Source organism: Entelurus aequoreus, linkage group LG15 (assembly GCF_033978785.1).
Source record: "Entelurus aequoreus isolate RoL-2023_Sb linkage group LG15, RoL_Eaeq_v1.1, whole genome shotgun sequence".
NCBI lineage: Eukaryota > Metazoa > Chordata > Actinopteri > Syngnathiformes > Syngnathidae > Entelurus > Entelurus aequoreus.
Window position 1 is genome coordinate 29,799,630 of NC_084745.1, and position 20,268 is coordinate 29,819,897.

The 20,268-nt window shown below is 38.1% G+C and overlaps 1 protein-coding gene across 2 annotated transcripts; it reads left to right on the top strand.

Moving 5' to 3' along the window:
* The first annotated feature begins 447 nt into the window (after positions 1 to 447).
* LOC133629996 (retinol dehydrogenase 12-like) lies at positions 448 to 13,749 on the top strand. Of its 2 annotated transcripts, none has more exons than XM_062021185.1 (7): positions 448 to 602; positions 819 to 934; positions 7,795 to 7,950; positions 8,032 to 8,136; positions 9,611 to 9,820; positions 11,797 to 11,989; positions 12,080 to 13,749. In XM_062021185.1, exons 1-7 carry the CDS (start codon positions 463 to 465, stop codon positions 12,180 to 12,182), a joined length of 1,023 nt encoding a protein of 340 aa, XP_061877169.1. In that variant the 5' UTR covers positions 448 to 462; the 3' UTR covers positions 12,183 to 13,749. The 2 variants fall into 2 exon arrangements, with proteins under 2 accessions (XP_061877169.1, XP_061877170.1); XM_062021186.1 differs by having other exon boundaries at positions 585 to 601; positions 810 to 934.
* Positions 13,750 to 20,268: the final 6,519 nt, after the last annotated feature.

Here is a 20,268-nt window from a genome sequence, read left to right on the forward strand (position 1 = left end):
ATTTCTCTGTAATTGTTGGTCCAAAGCTAATGAGGATTTTGGCAAAATGAGCGTAATAAGTTTTTTTTTGATGTTCTCTGTATTTTTTTTTTTACATTTATTGCACTGTTGGTCACAAAACACTGCATGGATGTAGACAGCGGAGTGCATCAAATATGGCCAGAAAATTATATTTTGAGGAAATTAAAACATTTTTATTGTAATTGTATGAGCTGGAGTATATTTAAAACTATATTTAGACTTATTATGGTTTATTTTGTCAGGAAAACTAACATCAGAACGACGTCACAGCCGCACACGTGCTTGGTAGCAAAGGTGGCGCCTGTTTAGTTGGCTATACTCTCTCTATACACGACTCTGTGTTTGTTTGCTCCAGGACGCCCTCAAGCGGCTGTAAGGAAGTACTGCAAGAGGCTGCCAATCCTTACGTCTGCTTCCCAGTCTGGAACTGGCGAGTCAATTATGCACGAGCTCGCTCCCGATTGGCCGAACGCCGAAGTTGTCGCGACAAGATGGGCGGGGCCAGCGAGGAGCTATGATGGTGTGGATTATGATGATGTTCATTTCTTCCCTGCTGCTGAAGGTGTAACGATGTTCTGCAGGTATAGTAGGACGACATGTTGTCTACATGGCTCGTTAGGAAAATGAATGTTTGTCACGTTAGCTCGGTGTGCAAATGCTGCTAATATAACAACTCTCCAGTGCAGTACAGTACTTTTTTCTGGACTTTCTTAAAATGTTGTATCATGTAACTTGAATTGTGTCAGTGTTCGTTGACTTTGTAACACGTTTATGTACACTTCCGTGTTGTTGTTGAGGGCTGTGTGCTGTAACCGCTGGTCGTGTGAGGAGAGGCTGGATGGCCAAACAGTCATCATCACTGGAGCCAACACGGGCATTGGCAAAGAGACCGCCAGAGACCTGGCAGCTAGAGGTACTACTCACTTAATACTTATCTTAGTGCAGTATTACTCTCTTAATACTTCTCTTAGTGCAGTACTACTCACTTAATACTTCTCTTAGTACAGTACTACCCTCTTAATACTTCTCTTAGTGTAGTACTACTCTCTTAATACTTCTCTTAGTGCAGTGCTACTCTCTTAATACTTCTCTTAGTGCAGTGCTACTCATTTAATACTTCTCTTAGTGCAGTGCTACTCTCTTAATACTTCTCTTAGTGCAGTACTACTCACTTAATACTTCTCTTAGTACAGTACTACCCTCTTAATACTTCTGTTAGTGCAGTACTACTCTCTTAATACTTCTCTTAGTACAGTACTACCCTCTTAATACTTCTCTTAGTGTAGTACTACTCTCTTAATACTTCTCTTAGTGCAGTGCTACTCTCTTAATACTTCTCTTAGTGTAGTACTACTCACTTAATACTTCTCTTAGTACAGTACTACCCTCTTAATACTTCTCTTAGTGTAGTACTACTCTCTTAATACTTCTCTTAGTGCAGTACTACTCACTTAATACTTCTCTTAGTACAGTACTACCCTCTTAATACTTCTCTTAGTGTAGTACTACTCTCTTAATACTTCTCTTAGTGCAGTGCTACTCTCTTAATACTTCTCTTAGTGTAGTACTACTCTCTTAATACTTCTCTTAGTGCAGTGCTACTCTCTTAATACTTCTCTTAGTGCAGGGCTACTCATTTAATACTTCTCTTAGTGCAGTGCTACTCTCTTAATACTTCTCTTAGTGCAGTACTACTCTCTTAATACTTCTCTTAATACTTCTCTTAGTGCAGTGCTACTCTCTTAATACTTCTCTTAGTGCAGTACTACTCTCTTAATACTTCTCTTAGTGCAGTACTACTCTCTTAATACTTCTCTTAGTGCAGTACTACTCTCTTAATACTTCTCTTAGTGCAGTACTACTCATTTAATACTTCTCTTAGTGCAGTACTACTCTCTTAATACTTCTCTTAGTGCAGTACTACTCTCTTAATACTTCTCTTAAGTACTACTCATTTAATACTTCTCTTCGTGCAATACTACTCTCTTAATAATTCTCTTAGTGCAGTACTACTTTCTTAATACGTCTGTTAGTGCAGTAATACTCACTTAATACTTCTCTTAGTGCAGTGCTACTCATTTAATACTTCTCTTAGTGCAGTACTACTCACTTAATACTTCTCTTAGTGCAGTACTACTCTTTTAACTCTACTCTTAATACTCTTAGTTCTACTTGTACTACTACTCACTTACTTATTAATTCTCTTAGTGCAGTACTACTCTTTTAATTCTACTCTTATTACTACTTGTAGTACTACTCACTTAACACTTCTCTTAGTGCAGTACTACTCTTTTAACTCTACTGTTAGTACTCATAGCACTACTTGTAGTACTACTCACTTATTACTTCTTAGTGCAGTACTACTCTTTTAACTCTACTCTTAATACTCTTAGTTCTACTTGTACTACTACTCACTATTACTTCTCTTAGTGCAGTACTACTTTTTTAACTCTACTCTTAGTACTCTTAGTACTACTTGTAGTACTACTTACTTAATACTTCTCTTAGTGCAGTACTACTCTTTTAATTCTACTCTTAGTACTACTTGTAGTACTACTCACTTAATACTTCTCTTAGTGCAGTACTACACTTTTAACCCTACTCTTAGTACTACTTGTAGTACTACTCACTTAATACTTCTCTTAGTGCAGTACTACTCTTTTAATTCTACTCTTAGTACTACTTGTAGTACTACTCACTTAATACTTCTCTTAGTGCAGTACTACACTTTTAACCCTACTCTTAGTACTACTTGTAGTACTACTCACCTAATACTTCTCTTAGTGCAGTACTACTCTCATACTCTTATTGATAGTACTAATATCAAAACAACTGTGCTACCATCTAACCTTTCACTTAAATGAGTCAGAGTACTATACTTATTTTACTGCTATTACTATGAATAATACTATTAAAACAACTACTACTTCTAGTACTTAAAGTATTTGCAACTTTTATTACAACTATTTGTAACTATTATTACAACTACTTGTACCGTTGCTACTGCTCCTATCAACACTAATTTACTAGTGCTGGTACATTTAGGACAATACAACTATCCTACTACTATTGTTACGTACACAGGAGGAGTAGACGGCACAGACAACAAGGGGGCGTAGTTAGCTCTATGTATTTATTATATATATTTACAATATATATATATAATAACAAACAATAATGTAAATATACTATCGAAATGAGTGTGACTAGATCCAAGAGTCTGTATGGTGCGCGACTTTGTGTGAATTAACTGTTGTGTGTTACCGGGAGTGTTGAGCGAGAGGCGAAAATCCCGGAGGGTAAAAGCAGGCTGGAATGTCAGTGAGACAGGCAGGTAGTCGGGGGATATAGCGAGGCGTCAACAGGTTCGTGTCCAGGCGAGAGGTTGAGATCCAAGAGTAGCAACCAGAGAATCAGAGGGGAACAACAAGGAAGATGAGACGCACAGCTCGTCACATAGAACGAAGGCAGACTGCAGGAAGGATGACAAGGAAGACACGAGACCAATCAAACATGACGGTTGCGAACACACATAGAGAGAGCAAGGTTGCATAGAGCTGGATGATTGCTTACGGTACTCGAACAGATGATTACGTTCTGGCCTTAACGCAGGTCTGCACTGGCTTAAGCCCAGGAAGATCCTCAACGACAGGTGTGCTGAGTGCTGATTGATTGCATCTGCTTGCTGCCGCCGGAGTGATGCGTACAGGAGATGAGCGGCCATGGGCGTGTCCCGAGGTGCGCTCGGCAGGGCTCATTGATGAGTGCGCATTGGCATGCGCCCGGGCCGTGACAACTACAGTATAACTACTACTACTGTACTACTGTGCCATTGTTACTATTACAACTACTGCTCCCCTTCCTCCTCCTCCTCCTCTTTCTTGTACTATTTATTTTAATACCACTGCTAAAACTACTATTTATACCACCACTACTAAGACCACTACTGTATGACAACTATTGGGCTAATACCGCTGCTACTACTGCTGCAAAATTATTACTTAAGTAAAATATTGTATACAACTACTACTACTACTAATGCTGCTGCCACTGTAGCTAATACAACTGCTGCTTTAACTATTACAACTATTTGTAGTAATAACATTAAGTATACTACTCATACTCGACTACCTTTACTTACTACGATTATTGCGACTACTACAACTGCTGCTTGCTTCATGAACTATTTTTAGTAGTATTCAATGTTAACAAGTACCTTTTACATACTGTACCTACTACTACTATTACAGCTGCTAATGCTACTTCAACTACTTCTGGTAGTATTCAATTATAACAAGTAGCTTTACTTACTGCAACTATTATTACTACATCTATTACAACTACTTTTAATAGTACTCAATTATAACACGTACCTTTACTACTGCTACTGCTACTACTACAGCTACAGTTGCTACTTCATCTACTTTTAGTAGTACAGTATTCTATTATAACAATCGCCTTTACTCAATGCAACTATGACTACTTACGCCTACTACAAAGGGATGTCAATCATCTTACAACAACTCACGTTTCAATTCAATTCAGATTCTTGCGGTGACGATTAGATCCAGGTTTGATTCTCAATTGAAACCGATTCTCGCAATATTTTATTCAGTGTATAAATTATACCCAAAACAGGTTACAAAAAGCTGCTCATGGCCGCTGATGTATAAGGAGATTACCTAAAAAACTAATTTAAAAAAATTGATGCCTGAAACATTTTAATTGATTCAAAATTGTTATGAATAACAATTGGGATTTCCAACACCCCTGCTACTAAAGTTGCATCTAATACTCCAAGTATTTCTACTGCTAATAAGAATATTAATCACAAATACAAACACAGCTACTACAAATTCTAACTCTACAATGCAGCTACTACTACTGAAAGGACCAATACTACTATGAGTACTTTTGTCGATCTGCAAACTTTCCATGTGTGACCTAAACATTCCATGAAATAAGGAGCTAAGGAGGAAAGTTAAGCAGATTTAAAGTGAAAAAACATGACCCCCCCAGCAAAGAATCAAGTTTAATCCCCCCGCGGTCTTTCTTTGAGAATGGTGCATTTTTGCAGCGTAAGAAGGTGATGTTAACGTGTGAATGTGCGGGCTTAACACTCCACCAGTCAAGTGATGGAAGACAGACGAGGCATCAAAAAATGGGGACAGAGGGAGCATTGTGAGGGGCTGCTCCACTCCCGAGCCAGACGTTCAACAAAAGAAAGATGGGAGAATGCACCCAACACAAACACACACAGACAGACACACATAACCACACACACAAAGCAAGGCTTATAAAAAATATCATATATAATCAAATCTGCACTCATCATTAATATCCCTCCTTAAAATGCAACAGGAAGTCTTTCAATATTGAGCCTTTACCATGTGTTGTCTGCTTTATTTTAATGAAGTTTACTTGGCCTCTGAGGCAACGTGGGAGTGACTGAGCTTTCCCACATAGGACCAGCGGGACAGAAACAAAGCTGCCACTGAGTAATCACTCTCCTCTTCCATAATTGCTGGCCACTGCAGCTATTATGTTTGTGTACGACGGGGGCCTGTTTGTGCGCGTACGTACACATGAGTGTGTGTGGAGCAACAGTACATCCTCAGAGAAGCTCATTCATGAGAGAGTGTCGTCATTAATGCAGTGCTTGAATGACAATGAGGGTTAAAAGACATTATGGGATGTTGAAAAGCATGCTGTGTCATTAGGGTCTTTTAATTGACTGCTTAATTGACTGCTATTTGTCTAGTATTGGTCAAAGTTCCAATGTCCAATGTACAAAACCGAAAACCAGTGGAGTTGGCACGTTGTGTAGATCGTAAATAAAAACAGAATGCAGTGATTTGCAAATACGTTTAAACCTATATTCAATTGAATACACTGCAAAGACAAGATATTTAATGTTCAAACTGAGAAACTAAATTTTTTTTGGAAAATAATCATTAGTATTTAGAACTTAGAATTAGTGTTCGAACTGGTAAACTTTGTTATTTTTTGCAAATATTAGCTCATTTGGAATTTGATGCCTGCAACATGTTTCAAAAAAGACTGAGAACGTTGAGGAATTCTCATCAAACACTTATTGTGAACATCCCACAGGTGAACAGGCTAATTGGGAACAGGTGGGTGCCATGATTGGGTATAAAAGCAGCTTCCATGAAATGCTCAGTCATTCACAAACAAGGATGGGGCGAGGGTCACCAATTTGTGAACCAATGTGTGAGCAATTTGTTGAAAAGTTTAAGAACAATATTTCTCAACGAGCTATTGCAAGGAATTTAGGGCAGTGGTCCCCAACCACCGGGTCGTGGCCCGGTACCGGTCCGTGGATCGATTGGTACCGGGCCGCACAAGAAATTTAAAAAAATAAATAAATAAATATTTTTTATTAAATCAACATAAAAAACACAAGATACACTTACAATTAGTGCACCAACCCAATAAACCTCCCTCCCCCATTTACACTAATTCACACTCATTCGCACAAAAGGGTTGTTTCTTTCTGTTATTAATATTTCAGGTTCCTACATTATATATCAATATAGATCAATACAGTCTGCAGGGATACAGTCCGTAAGCACACATGATTGTATTTTTTTATGACAAAAAAAATAAAAATAAAAACCTTTGTAGTAAAAGAGTGTGGGTAATAGACTGGCCTGCCTGTAGTCCAGACCTGTCTCCATTGAAAATGTGTGGCACATTATGAAGTGTCAAATACCACAACGGAGACCCCGGACTGTTGAACAACTTAAGCTGTATGTCAAGCAAGAATAGGAAAAATGTCCACCTGAAAAGCTTCAAAAATTGGTCTCGTCAGTTCCCAAACGTTTACTGAGTGTTGTTAAAAGGAAAGGCCATGTAACACAGTGGTAAAAATGCCCCTGTGCCAACTTTTTTCCAAGGAATTGCTGCCATTTAATTCTAAGTTAATGATTATTTGCACAAAAAAAACAAGTTTCTCAGTTTGAACATTAAATATCTTGTTTTTGCAGTGTATTCAATTGAATATAAGTTGAAAAGGATTTGCAAATCATTGTATTCTGTTTTTATTTACGATTTACACAACATGCCAACTTCACTAGTTTTGGGTTTTGTTCACATATAGGGTCTACTGGTCTATTATCTATTAATTATTTGCTGGATGACTTAAAGGCTTGATTTAAATGAATTAAATTGAGTCGTATGGGTATCTGATCATGTTTTATAAATGGTATTATTTTTTTTATATAGGAAAAATATATATATCAAAAAACTTCTTACAACATGCATTTGCTTGCAATTGGATCATACCAGACGCACCATCACAACACCGCAGTGTCTCCCAGAGCGCACCTTCAGCGTGCTAAAAGAAGGTTCTGTTGTCTCGATCATACTTCAATATAGCCTAGAAAAGGTGGTTCATGACAAAACGCCCCAGGTTGAAAGCATATGATGCCATAAATCAGGAGATAAACACGTTATACACGGAAAAACCTCATTTAACAGATTGTTGCACTTGTTATCAATTGTACACGCTGTCGTAGTAGATTGATGCAACATGTCAAATAGTACATGCAATATTAACACGCGTCATTTGAATCTTTGTAGATCAGACCCGATGTGTTTATATTTATTGCTGTAGTTAGTTTAGCAAGTAAAAAAAAAAGTATTTGTTTTTATCAGGCTGCTACGTCCACCCCACACATCCTGCGGTAGGAAATGCTGGAAATATGTAATTTTGACTTTTGTCATCTTCTGTTTTTCTCTTCTTTCCTTAAGGCGCCCGCATCATCATGGCATGCAGAGACCTGGAAAGGGCAGAAGAGGCGAGATTGGAGATATTGGAGGACACTGGCAATGACAACGTGGTCATTAGGAAGCTGGATCTCTCTGACAGCAGGTCCATTAGAGCCTTTGCAGAGCTCATCAACAAAGGTAGTTTATATGGAGCATCTATTTATAAAAACGATTTTTGGAGCATGTTGCACTGTAACTGAACTCTGACATTCTTTTTAGAGGAGAAACAAGTGAATATTTTGATAAACAACGCAGGCATCATGATGTGCCCGTACTCCAACACAGCTGACGGCTTTGAAATGCAGCTTGGAGTCAATCATTTGGGTGAGTCACCACGGAACATCCAGAACATTAATTTGGCCTCATTCACCTGAGGCTGTATCGCTGGAGGAAGCTGGTAAAGGAAATTTAGTTAAAGTGGTTACATAATTGAGCAATCGCAAGGATGATTATGTTTGTGTCTGTGTATCAGATATTGTACAGTGTGTCTTTACTGGGATCCTTCATAGGTGGTATTTTTAGCGGCAAGAACATGCTGTGCTGAAACAACAAGCCCACACACATATGCACACGCAAACATACATTACACTTTTGTACTACCAGGAACTTACTTCAGGGAGGAAAGCAAATCAAGAACAATAGTGCAGAGAGGAAATGAAGAAAGGCTTAATGCACACATTTCCTTGTGACTTGTCCTTCAGTATTTTGCAGTAATAATACTACAGGACATCTTGGCCACTTGCACGATCTAATGCAAACGCTTTGATTGACGCCAATGCATTTATTTCATTAATCTTTTAAATTTGTCTTTGAATGTTTACTTTTTTGATGTGTTAATTTTCTGTGACCATTTTAAAATGTCCTATTTTTATGATATTCTTTCAATTTAATTAAATATTTCTTTGTTTTTATTTAATTTCAATAGTTTGTCGTGAGCCTCCATGACAGCTTTGGACTTGTGTTTATCTGCCTGTGCTTGGTGTGATTTCTGTTCGAGTGCGCTTGTTTTTTTGTTTACTTTCCCTGTGTGTTTTCTTTTCCTGCCACTTTCATCCATGGCCTGAGCGCTGCTTTGCTCACCTGTGCCTGATTGGCAATCAGGACACACCCGTCCCTGGTTCCCAATCAGGCTGCCTCTGGACAGGGCTGAATCATTGTTTGTTGCTACCTGAACAAGTATAGACCTTTTCTCTGCATTTGCTTTCGTTAAGTATTTTTTTTACCTGTGCTACGTCTGCCGTCTCTGCATCCTGAGGTCACGCTTAACGTTTTTTATTAAACATCTCTCACGACCAACATAGTAAAGAATGTTATTTGTGTATTTATTTAAATGATAAATGGGTTGTACTTGTATAGCGCTTTTCTACCTTCAAGGTACTCAAAGCGCTTTGACACTATTTCCACATTTACCCATTCACACAAACATTCACACACTGATGGCGGGAGCTGCCATGCAAGGCGCTAACCAGCAGCCATCAGAGGCAAAGGGTGAAGTGTCTTGCCCAAGGACACAACGGACGTGACTAGGAAGGTAGAAGGTGGGAATTGAACCCCAGTAACCAGCAACACTCCGATTGCTGGCACAGCCACTCTACCAACTTCGCCACGCCGTCCACGTGTATTTATATTTGATAGTGTCAATCAAAATGGCATTATGGTTTGTGTAGTATGTCATATTAAGTGTGTAGCATTAGTTTGTGGACTACGCTAACCTAGTGAAGCTCATTTTAACAAAGGTAGCAATATTATAATGCATTTAGGACATTACAGTATGTGTGTAATGTATGTGAAATAACAGGTCACTTCCTGTTGACTTACCTGCTGCTGGATTTGATCAAGTGGTCCGCTCCTGCTCGTGTCGTAGTGGTGGCATCAGTGGCTCACACCTGGACCAGCATCAGACTGGAGGACCTCAACAGCGAGAGAAGCTACGACACCATGAAAGCCTACGGACAGAGCAAGCTGGCCAACGTCCTGTTTGCACGAGCCTTGGCCAAAAAGCTTAAAGGTTTGGATTTTTACATGAGAATTTTTGTCTGTTATAATTCAATTATTGGTCAGTAATATCATATCAATATATCAACAGTTGTGGATCAGTTTATTGGTATTTTACCTTTGCTAAACATGTATTGTGATGTTTGCGTTATATGGACAACACTTTTCTAACTATTGGTACCTATCACCTAACTTCCAAAAGTTACATTTTTAAAACTCTTTGAATAAGAAAAGGAATAGTAAACCAAAAATGTATAATATAAATAATTAAGTACAATTAAGCTATAGCAATGGAATAATAACAGGATTTAATACAAATAATATCCATCCATCCTTTTTCTACCGCTTGTCCCTCTCAGGGTCACGGGGAGATGGAGCCTATCCCAGCTGCACTTGGATTAGAAAAAAATGAACATTAAAATCCAGAAAATAAATAACAAATATACGTAATAAATTATAAAAGCCTGTTTCTAAACTGAAAAAAGTAACACCTTGGTGAGTCATAATTATGAGATAAAAAGTTGGAATTATGAGATAAAAAGTCAAAATTGTGATAAGAGTCAAAACTATGAGATAACAAATGGAAATTTTGAGATAAAATCTTGAAATGATGAGATAAAATGGTGATAATTAGGACATAAAAAGTCAGAATTATGAGATGAAAGTCGAAATTATGAGATAAAAAGTAAAAATTATAAGATAAAACGTCATAATGAAATATAAAGTCATAATTATGAGATTAAAGTTAAAAGTATGAGATGAGAAAGTCAAAATTCTGAGGTGAATTGAAATTATGACATAAAAAATTTAAATTATGATCCAGAATAATAGAAAGTCATAAATTTAGGATTAAAACTGATAAAAATGTAAATGATGAATCGAAATTATGACATAAGTCATTATTATATAAACAATCATAAAAATTAGAAAAATGGTCTCTAATTGCATAAAAAGTCACAAATATGAAATAAAAAAGTCAAAATTATGACATAAAAAGTTAAATTCATAGGTTTAAAAAGTCTATATAATAAGATAAAAAGTCGAAATTATGAAATAAAATGTCAAAAGTATGAAATAAGAAGTCAAAATTATGAGATAAAAAGTAAAAATTATAAGATAAAACGTCATAATGAAATATAAAGTCATAATTATGAGATTAAAGTTAAAAGTATGAGATGAGAAAGTCAAAATTCTGAGATGAATTGAAATTATGACATAAAAAATTGATATTATGATCCAGAATAATAGAAAGTCATAAATTTAGGATTAAAACTGATAAAAATTTAAATGATGAATCGAAATTATGACATAAGTCATTATTATATAAACAATCATAAAAATTAGAAAAATGGTCTCTAATTGCATAAAAAGTCACAAATATGAAATAAGAAAGTCAAAATTATAACATAAAAAGTTAAATTCATAGGTTTAAAAAGTCTATATAATAAGATAAAAAGTCGAAATTATGAAATAAAATGTCAAAAATATGAAATAAGAAGTCAAAATTATGAGATTAAAAGTCAAAATGATTGATATAAATAGTCAAAATTACCATAATTATTAGATAAATATGAAAAACAAAATTGAGAATGTGATAAATGAACAGTAAGTAACTTCCACTTATAAATGTCTGGCTCATTCAATTAAAAAAAAAAGAAACAATAAATGATTTGCACATTTCAAAAATGTTTTGTTGTTTTTATTGTATTTATTATTTATTTATAATTATATGTATATGCTAAAAGATTAAACAGTAGTATATATTGTGCACATAATTCCAATGCATTATTTGTATAAGTACATGTTGTGCTGAATGTCATCTTAAAATAAATACAATAGCATAGAACACAAACTGACTTTCCCTTTCTTGAGGGATTGTAATAGATCTAAAATTAAAAGAAGAATTAATGAAAACAAATCAAATATATTTACTAAAGTACAGTATATTGTCACATATGAGTATGTATAGATGCTTGATACATGTTGCAGGAACCGGGGTGAGCGTGTTCTCGCTACACCCGGGTGTGGTGCAGTCCGACCTGTGGAGGCACCAGCATCAGTGCATCCAGGTGGCTGTGAAGATCTTCAGGATTTTCACCAAGACAACTGTAGAAGGGGCTCAGACCACCATTTACTGCGCCGTGCAGCCCGGCCTAGAGAGTCAGAGTGGAGGTTACTTCAGGTACATTTGTTTTTCTTCTTTACGATCACCCTTTGAGACAGGACGTTCACTCTTACGTTGTGCGTGACCTTGGTTTCTATGTGCTTTCAGTGACTGCGCCCCTGCAAGGTGCTCCGCGGCAGCCTCTGATGATGATTTGGCCCAGAAGCTTTGGGAGAGCAGCTGCAGCATGCTTGGCATCACCTGGCAGTGAACAGTTGGGACCAAATAAAGGACTTTCTGTAATATTAATTAAAAGAAAACAGCACTACTTGGTAAGCACTTTGATGCAGGCGTTCATGTTACTTCATATCGTACTTTGTTTTGTACCGATCACACCTGTTGAAGTCTTTAATTATTCTCCTCTTCACATAATTTCTCATTGTTGAGTATTTGTTGCGGTGAACAATGAATTGAGAAGGGGAAAACTAATCTAAATCACATGCGTGATTGTTTAAGACCAGTGGAATGTGGCACTGGCAAATTGAAAGGTCACAGGCACTGCTACTTTGTTATCATTTGTTCAAAACTTGCTAACAGTTTCATCTAAAGTAAACAATGTTAATCACGCGATTAATCTGCGTTAATACATATGTTACCAGAACGAGAATCAAGTATGATTAGCACATAAGGAATTTGACTTGGTAGACTGTGCTCTCTTTGTTCAATGCAAGAAACACAGAAAAATGCTCTCTAAACTAAAGCATCATATACTAGGTTGGAATCAAAGACCAAAGAAAACATTTGAATTGGGGGCTTGGTAAGAGCTCTTTACTGGCTGGATTAAAAGACTTTCGATGAAGATTGGCTGACGATTCAGGAGGTAGCTGTCAAGCGTCAGATTTGATGTTAAAGAAAGCAGTGATCAAAACAATGGGGAAATCAAGGAAGAAGTCAACGGCGGGTTGGCACAGCTGTGTTGTGAATGGACTAGAGTGGGGAGATGAAGGTTCAAGTGGGAGTGAAGAAAGAATGGATGTAAATCATGATGAGGGTAGAGGGAAAGAGAAAAGGTAGGCCTGTGGGGTTGAAGAAGGAAGGCATGTAAAGAAGATCAAAGCTAGCGAACAACATAATACAGAAAGGGTAGTAATAAAAGAGAGGAATCAAAGTATAAAATTGCAGCAAGATTTAAAGAGCAGGGAGGCGTCTCGGCACTAAACACAGTTAGGCTCTCAACGGTGTTGAAAGGTCAGGTGGGAGATATTTCAATGGCAAAAGTGTTAAAAGATGGAAACATGTTAGTAGTATGCAAAGACAGCGAGCTTACTGACTTAAAGCAATTGAGCAGCACAAGTGAGCGCTAGCTATGTGGGGCAGAGTAACAAGTGGAGTAAAAGAGTTATCTGGCCTGTACCATTGGACATGGCAGCGGAGGAGTTTAAGGCAAATCTGGGGTAAACTGAAAGAGATTGCCGATAACCCGACATGGGGAGCGGAAAGACAAAGGACTGTTGGCGTTTGAGGATGAAACACTGCTAAATAAGGTTTTTGTTGATGTCATGAGCTACAGTGTTAGAGAATATGTAGAGGGGCCAATTAGATGCTACAACTGTCAGGGGTTTGGCCACACAGCTAACATATGCAAAGGAAAGTGCAAATGTGCAAGTTGTGGTAAGGATAATGAATATTCAGAGTGTACTGAGGTTCAACCCAGATGCTATGGTTGTAGAGGGGATCATAGTGTGGCTTATAGGGGGTGGGAGAAAATGAAAAAGCTAAATTAAGTGCAGCAGGTTAGAGTACAGCAGGAAGTTATGGAGGCAGAAGCTTTGAAAGTGGTTAACAGTAAAAAAGGGAGGGTGGGGCGGGGGGTGAGGAGGTGAATCTAAGGCCCAGTTTACATTAAGGTTATCAAGGGTAAATCAAGGAATGATGGGGGAAGAGGTAGTGAGTCCTAGGAATAGGGGAAAACCGGAAAAGGGAACTCGAGCGGTGATCGTGGTGGATGTGAAAAAGTTAGTCACCTTTATATCAGGAGTGATGAATGCTACAATGCTGATCAGGTCTAAAACCGATAGTATACAAATAATTATTACAGCTGCCGCACATCATTTGGGGTTAATTGGACTCACATGGGAAGAGATGATAAATGACTTGAGGGCTCAGGCTAGCCAAGAGTTTAAGTGTGGGATAATATTTAATGGTTTTACTGTTGCAATGGAATGCTAGAAGTTTATTGGCTAATGGCTTTGAGTTAAAAAGGTATATTGATGATTTGCACGACAAGCCGGATATACCATGTATTGTATCTAGGAGACATGTTTGAGACCAAATTTAGATTTTAGGATAAGAGGATTTGTGACTGTTAGACGTGGTTGGGTAGACGGTGTGGGAGGTGGGTGTGCAACCTTTATATGACAAGATGTGTCTTTTAGACAGGTAGGAGTAGGGAAGGACCAAGACTATGTGTTGGTTGAAATATGGACAAGGGAAGGCAAGGTGGTTATGATAAATTATTAGAATGCAGGTAAAAAGTTAGATCTTTATAAGCTTGGACAAATCGAAGGTATTGAGGGGAGTTAAGTGTGTGGGGATTTTAATGCACACAGTACTTTCTGGGTAGGTGTGAGGAATTATTTAAATTGGGAAGTAATTGAGCATATTTTCCAAGAGAAGAGAATGGTTTTCTTGAGTGATGGAAGAGGGACTCGTATTGATGTGCACACGGCGAGGACTTCAGCACAGGATCTGGAACTTGTTACCAGAAATCTGACAGACATCTGTGAGTGGGACACAGTAGAGGACACAAATAGGGGCGGTGATCATTTTCTTGTAGAATGTAGGATATTACTACAAAGAGGCATGATGCAGAGACAGGTAGCTGGGAATGGGTCTTTAGAAATATGTGTGAGACAAAAATGGAGGATATAGACTTAGAAGAGGGATGTTCATTTAATCAATAAGAAGGTACAGACAAGTGTTGTTAGAGGCAGCAATGCAGACCATTCCCAATAGTAAAGGGACAAAGAAAGAAAGGCTGTTCTGTGGTGGACAGAAGAAAGTAGTAGGGCAATCAATGAAAGAAACTCTGCAGTGGAGAAGTTGCAAAATACATTAAATTATGATAGTCTGATTGAATATAACAAGGCTCAAGCTTGGGTTAAGAAGGGGGTAAGTGGAGCAAAAATAAATAGTTGGTAACATTTTTGCAATTAAATTGGTAGGGCTACTCCAACAGGAGAGAGAGAATGATAAAGAGCATGAGCGGTATTAGGAGGGATACACAGTACACAGTGATCAAAGAGCAGAATGTGATAGCAGTGTCTAACAAGGAAAAGGCAGAAAGGATAGCAAAAGCATTAGTGAGAATACACAGCTCGGAAGATTTGACCGAAAGAAGTAAATGTGGTCAGGAGGAAAAAAAGCAGATTACCCAACTGGTCTGGGTAGTAGAGAATATATTTGAAGTATAATGGATGCTCTGTTAACATTAGACTAAATGAGAAGGGCAATATGACGAGCATCACCTTAAACTCCAGGTAAAGACAATATGTATTACAGCATGCCTAAGCACATGGGGCGTATGGCTGCCATGAAAGTTATATGATGTTACATTAACGTATGGGAGGTTGAAACTTTGCCTCAAAGTTGGAGGGAGGCAGTGATTGTATTTATTTAATATACTAACAGCATTTCATGATTATTATTATTATTCCTAATAAATGACACTAGAATAAGCACACATTTGATTGGTAAATCATAGTGTAACGACCGGGAATTACACTTTATGTGTGGTGTTGGAGTTGTCCAACTTTTTGTGTGGCTGTAAACGCATCACTGGCTAAGTGCCATATGTGCATGTGTTGTGCAAGTGAGAAAGAGCGAGCGGCTGCTGTTGATATAACAAAGTTGGTTTTAAAGATTAAGAATAAAGTACCAATGATTGTCACACACACACTTAGATGTGGTGAAATTTGCGGGAATCATTTTGGTGATTTAACCCCCAACTCCAACCCTTTGTTGCTGAGTGCCAAGCAGGGAGGTTATGGGTCCCATTTTTATAGTCTTTGGTATGACTCGGCTGGGATTTGAACTCCAACCTACCGATCTCTTGGTCTGGTTTGTACTGCAGAAAATGACCAGTTTTGCTAGATACAATTTTTTTTACTAATGTTTTGGTGATGTGTTTATGGCCGACAATAAAGAGTTTTGCTCAGTAAAGTGATCGATGTCCTCAAAGCATCTCGACAGACGTTACAATATTTGAACAATGATGACGAAAACTGTTTTCTCTGTCGTGTCCGTGTCATGTCGAAAATTGTTATGCGCTTATTTTTTTATTTGATTTTGTGAGTGGCATAGATTTGCCGTGCGCAGAGGACGCTTGAGCAGTGCGCAATTGCACAGGCGTGCACCTAAGAGGGAACATTGGTTGATGGGTATCTCGGCCTTCTCGGGTCAAACTTGGAGATGGGTTAGAGATTTTTTACTAAACAGTAGGGGTGTGGGAAAAAATCGATTGCAATTCGAATCGCGATTCTCACGTTGTGCGATTCAGAATCGATTCTCATTTTTTAAAAATCGATAATTTTTTTTTTTTTATTGTTTTTAATTTTTTTTTTTTAATTAGTCAATCCAACAAAACAATACACAGCAATACCATAACAATGCAATCCAATTCCAAAACCAAACCCGACCTGGCAACACTCAGAACTGCAATAAACAGAGCAATTGAGAGGAGACACAAACACGACACAGAACAAACCAAAAGTAGTGAATCAAAAATGAATATTATCAACAACTGTATCAATATTAGTTACAATTTCTACATAGCAGTGACTAAAAATCCCTCAATAACTTTATCATTAGACATTTATAACAAAAATTTAAAAAGAACAATAGTGTCACAGTGGCTTACACTTGCATCACATATCATAAGCTTGACAACACACTGTGTCCAATATTTTCACAAAGATAAAATACGTCATATTTTTGGTTCATTTAATAGTTAAAACAAATTTACATTATTGCAATCAGTTGATAAAACATTGTCCTTTACAATTATAAAAGCTTTTTACAAAGGTCTACTACTCTGCTTGCATGTCAGCAGACTGGGGTAGATCCTGCTGAAATCCTATGTATTGAATGAATAGAGAATCCTTTTGAATCGGGAAAAAATCGTTTTTGAATCGAGAATCGTGTTGAATTGAAAAAAAAAAATCGATTTTGAATCGAATCGTGACCCCAAGAATCGATATTGAATCGTATCGTGGGACACCCAACGATTCACAGCCCTACTAAACAGGTATATAGGGTTAGAGTTGGATCTGAGTTGTTGAGAATGTACCAAGTGGAAAATTGTACTCCCCAAGGGAGTGTGATTAGCTCAATCTCATTTTATTTTATGATCAATGATATCTTTGAACATGCTGAAGGCAGTAATGGAACGTGTTAGAAATGTTGGTCACGTCACTAATACAATTTAAAAGGCAGTAAGTGTTGTGGAAGGATGGGCTTATCGGTGGGGGTTTTAAATTGTCATTAGGGAAGACAAAAACAATAGTGTTCATGCGAAAAAATTGTCTTTGCTCCTGGTACATTGTATGGCCAAGTAAGAGAACAAGTAAATACATTTAGGTTTTGGGGTATGTGGATGGATGATAGGCTAACATGAAATGCACATGTTGCCAGGATTGTTTCCAGATGTAAAACAATATTAAATGTGGTGAGATGTCTGGCAGGAGTAGAGTGGGGCGCCAGCAGAGCAGCCATGAAAATGTTTTATATAGCTATGGTAAGGGCGATTTTAGATTTTGGATGTGTTGTATATGGGTCAGCAGCCAAAAGTGTGTTAAAGAAATTGGAAGCAGTTCAGTCACAAGCATTGAGACTGTGTTGTAGAGCTTTCAGGACAACCCTTCTTTCTGTACTACAGGCAGAGATGTGGACGATGCCATTGCAATTTAGAAATAAGCAATTGACTACATAGTACAGGGTTCAGAATCAGAATCAGAATCAAAAATACTTTATTAATCCCTGAGGGGAAATTAAGATTTTCAGCACAATCCTATTCAAGAGCAATCAAACATTACAGGGAGACAGAACAGGATCGCTGATGGGTCTGCTAACTTCCGGCGCCCCTTACAAAAAAGGTGAGAAACAGGTAATATTCAGTCCAGACTGAGGCCAAAGGAAAAAAAAATAAAAAAATAAAATTAAATAAAAACATGGGGGGGGGGAATCATAGCCATAGCACACATAAGCATGTGTGTAAGAGGGAAACATCAAAGAACACAAAGGACATTAAAGATATTAAAAGAGCATAGCTGATGCAACCAGCCATTTCTACATGCAGCTACAAAAAAAAAAAAAACATATACACTGTGGTGGCCTCTGTGGTGTTCCACGCCATCGTCTGCTGGGGTGGGGGGAGCATGGCCAGAGACAGGAGCAGACCCAACAAAGCAACCAAGAAAACCGAATCCACCCTCGGCCGCCCACTAACTCTCGGCGAGTGTCCAGTCTGCATGGATGAGCGAGGATGCGTCTAAGGAGACCGAGGTGTCCGATACCTGCTCATTTAGCCAAGACACTGTGAAGCCCGTCCGTCCCGGCGCTCAGCGGTTAGTCTCAAAGGTCACTCTAAAATGCAGCACCCCACAAGAAGGGTGATGCTACCGTGCTAGGAGAGTGAGGGAGCTAAATATGATTTTTGTGCATGGAGGAGCAGGAGAATAGCAGAAGACATGAGCTTAACACATAAGTAGTTTACTTTATCAAGACCTTTAACAGTTACTCCTCCACGGTTGTTCCCTGTGGCATCATTTGGCCTTAGCAAAAGGTTAAGGGCTGAGTGGAAGTGTAGCAGTGATGGTTGAAGACCGTTTGAATACAAAATACAGATTGTTTACGCCTATATTTACGGAGGGATCGAAAGATCCAATCACAGGAAATACAGGCTTTGCTTTTGTAGTTCCAAGACTCCGGATTATAATTAAAGACCAACAAACCATTTGGCAGTGTTTAAAGTCACGCTATTGGTAGTAACAGTAGCACTACAGCGGGTAGAAGTCACAGCTAAAAAAGGTGGTGGTCTGCTCTAACTGAAGGTCAGCGTTAATCACTATTAAAAATTTTAGATTGCAAAGCAGACAAGATATTGTTAATGACTTATATTAAAATTCTGTTCAGGCTTCAGAGGATGAATACCAGTGTAATATTTCTATGGGTTCCAGTTCTCACAGGCATAAAGGGCAACAAATTGGCAGATCAGCTGGCAAAGCAGACACTAATAGCGTAACTCTGAGAGATATATCTCAGTAATCCAAAGGCAAAATCAATAATTAAAGGAAATCTTTTGAAAGAGTGGCAATCACATTGGGACATGAGTACAACAGGAAGTAGGAGCGGAAAGAACTGTAAGGGGGAACACAAAAGAGGAAGGAATCATATCACATATTCGATTAGGACACACCAGATTGAAAAAGATATTGCACCTTACCTAACATACATTTTGGAAAATACAGTAGAGTAAGGAGAAAACTAAGAGAGGAAGTCAGAAGACATGAACAGAAAGAGGTGACTCTCTGAGCAGCTACCAATTGTTTAGCGAAATATCTAGAAGAGACATGTTGATGAAATAGAATTTAGTATGGGACAGTATACTGTATGTATGTATGCGAGGGAAGGAGAAGGTAGGGAACTCTGGTTGACACTCCAATACACTGGATGGTGGTAATGCACCTTTAACGTTGAGTGCCCCGCCATAAAACAAGAAGAGAGCGCAGTACCGTACCATCCGCTGCGCCATCTTGGTATGAAAAAGGACATAAAAGACATTTAAAAAAGCACAGAGCTGGTGCAACCAGAGGTGCACAACGACACAACGAAAAACAAAAAAATATGATCAATAAATAACATGTTACGCAAATACGCCTGCACCATGCAGATTAACAAAACAAAACAAATATACAATTTCAACACCCACATACAGTGCAGTGGCCGCTGTCGTGCACCACACCATCATCTGCTGGGGGAGAAACACGGCCAGAGACAGGGACAGACCCAACAAACCAACCAAGAGTACTTTGTCCAAGGCTGCCCATTAGCTCCCAACCAATGTTCAGTCAATTGAGAAGCTATACAGGCAGACCGAAAGTAATGTTTTGTCATTACTCGCATGAGTTAAAGCGTTACATTTCACATCCCTAAGTAAATATTACATGATTTGACCCAATGTATTTAGAAATGTATAATAATAATTTAAAATAGATGCCTTGAAGAAGCAAGATGGTGAAAAGGATCACAATATGTTGCAAATGATGAATTATTTTGATGATTATGACTAGGCTGACAAC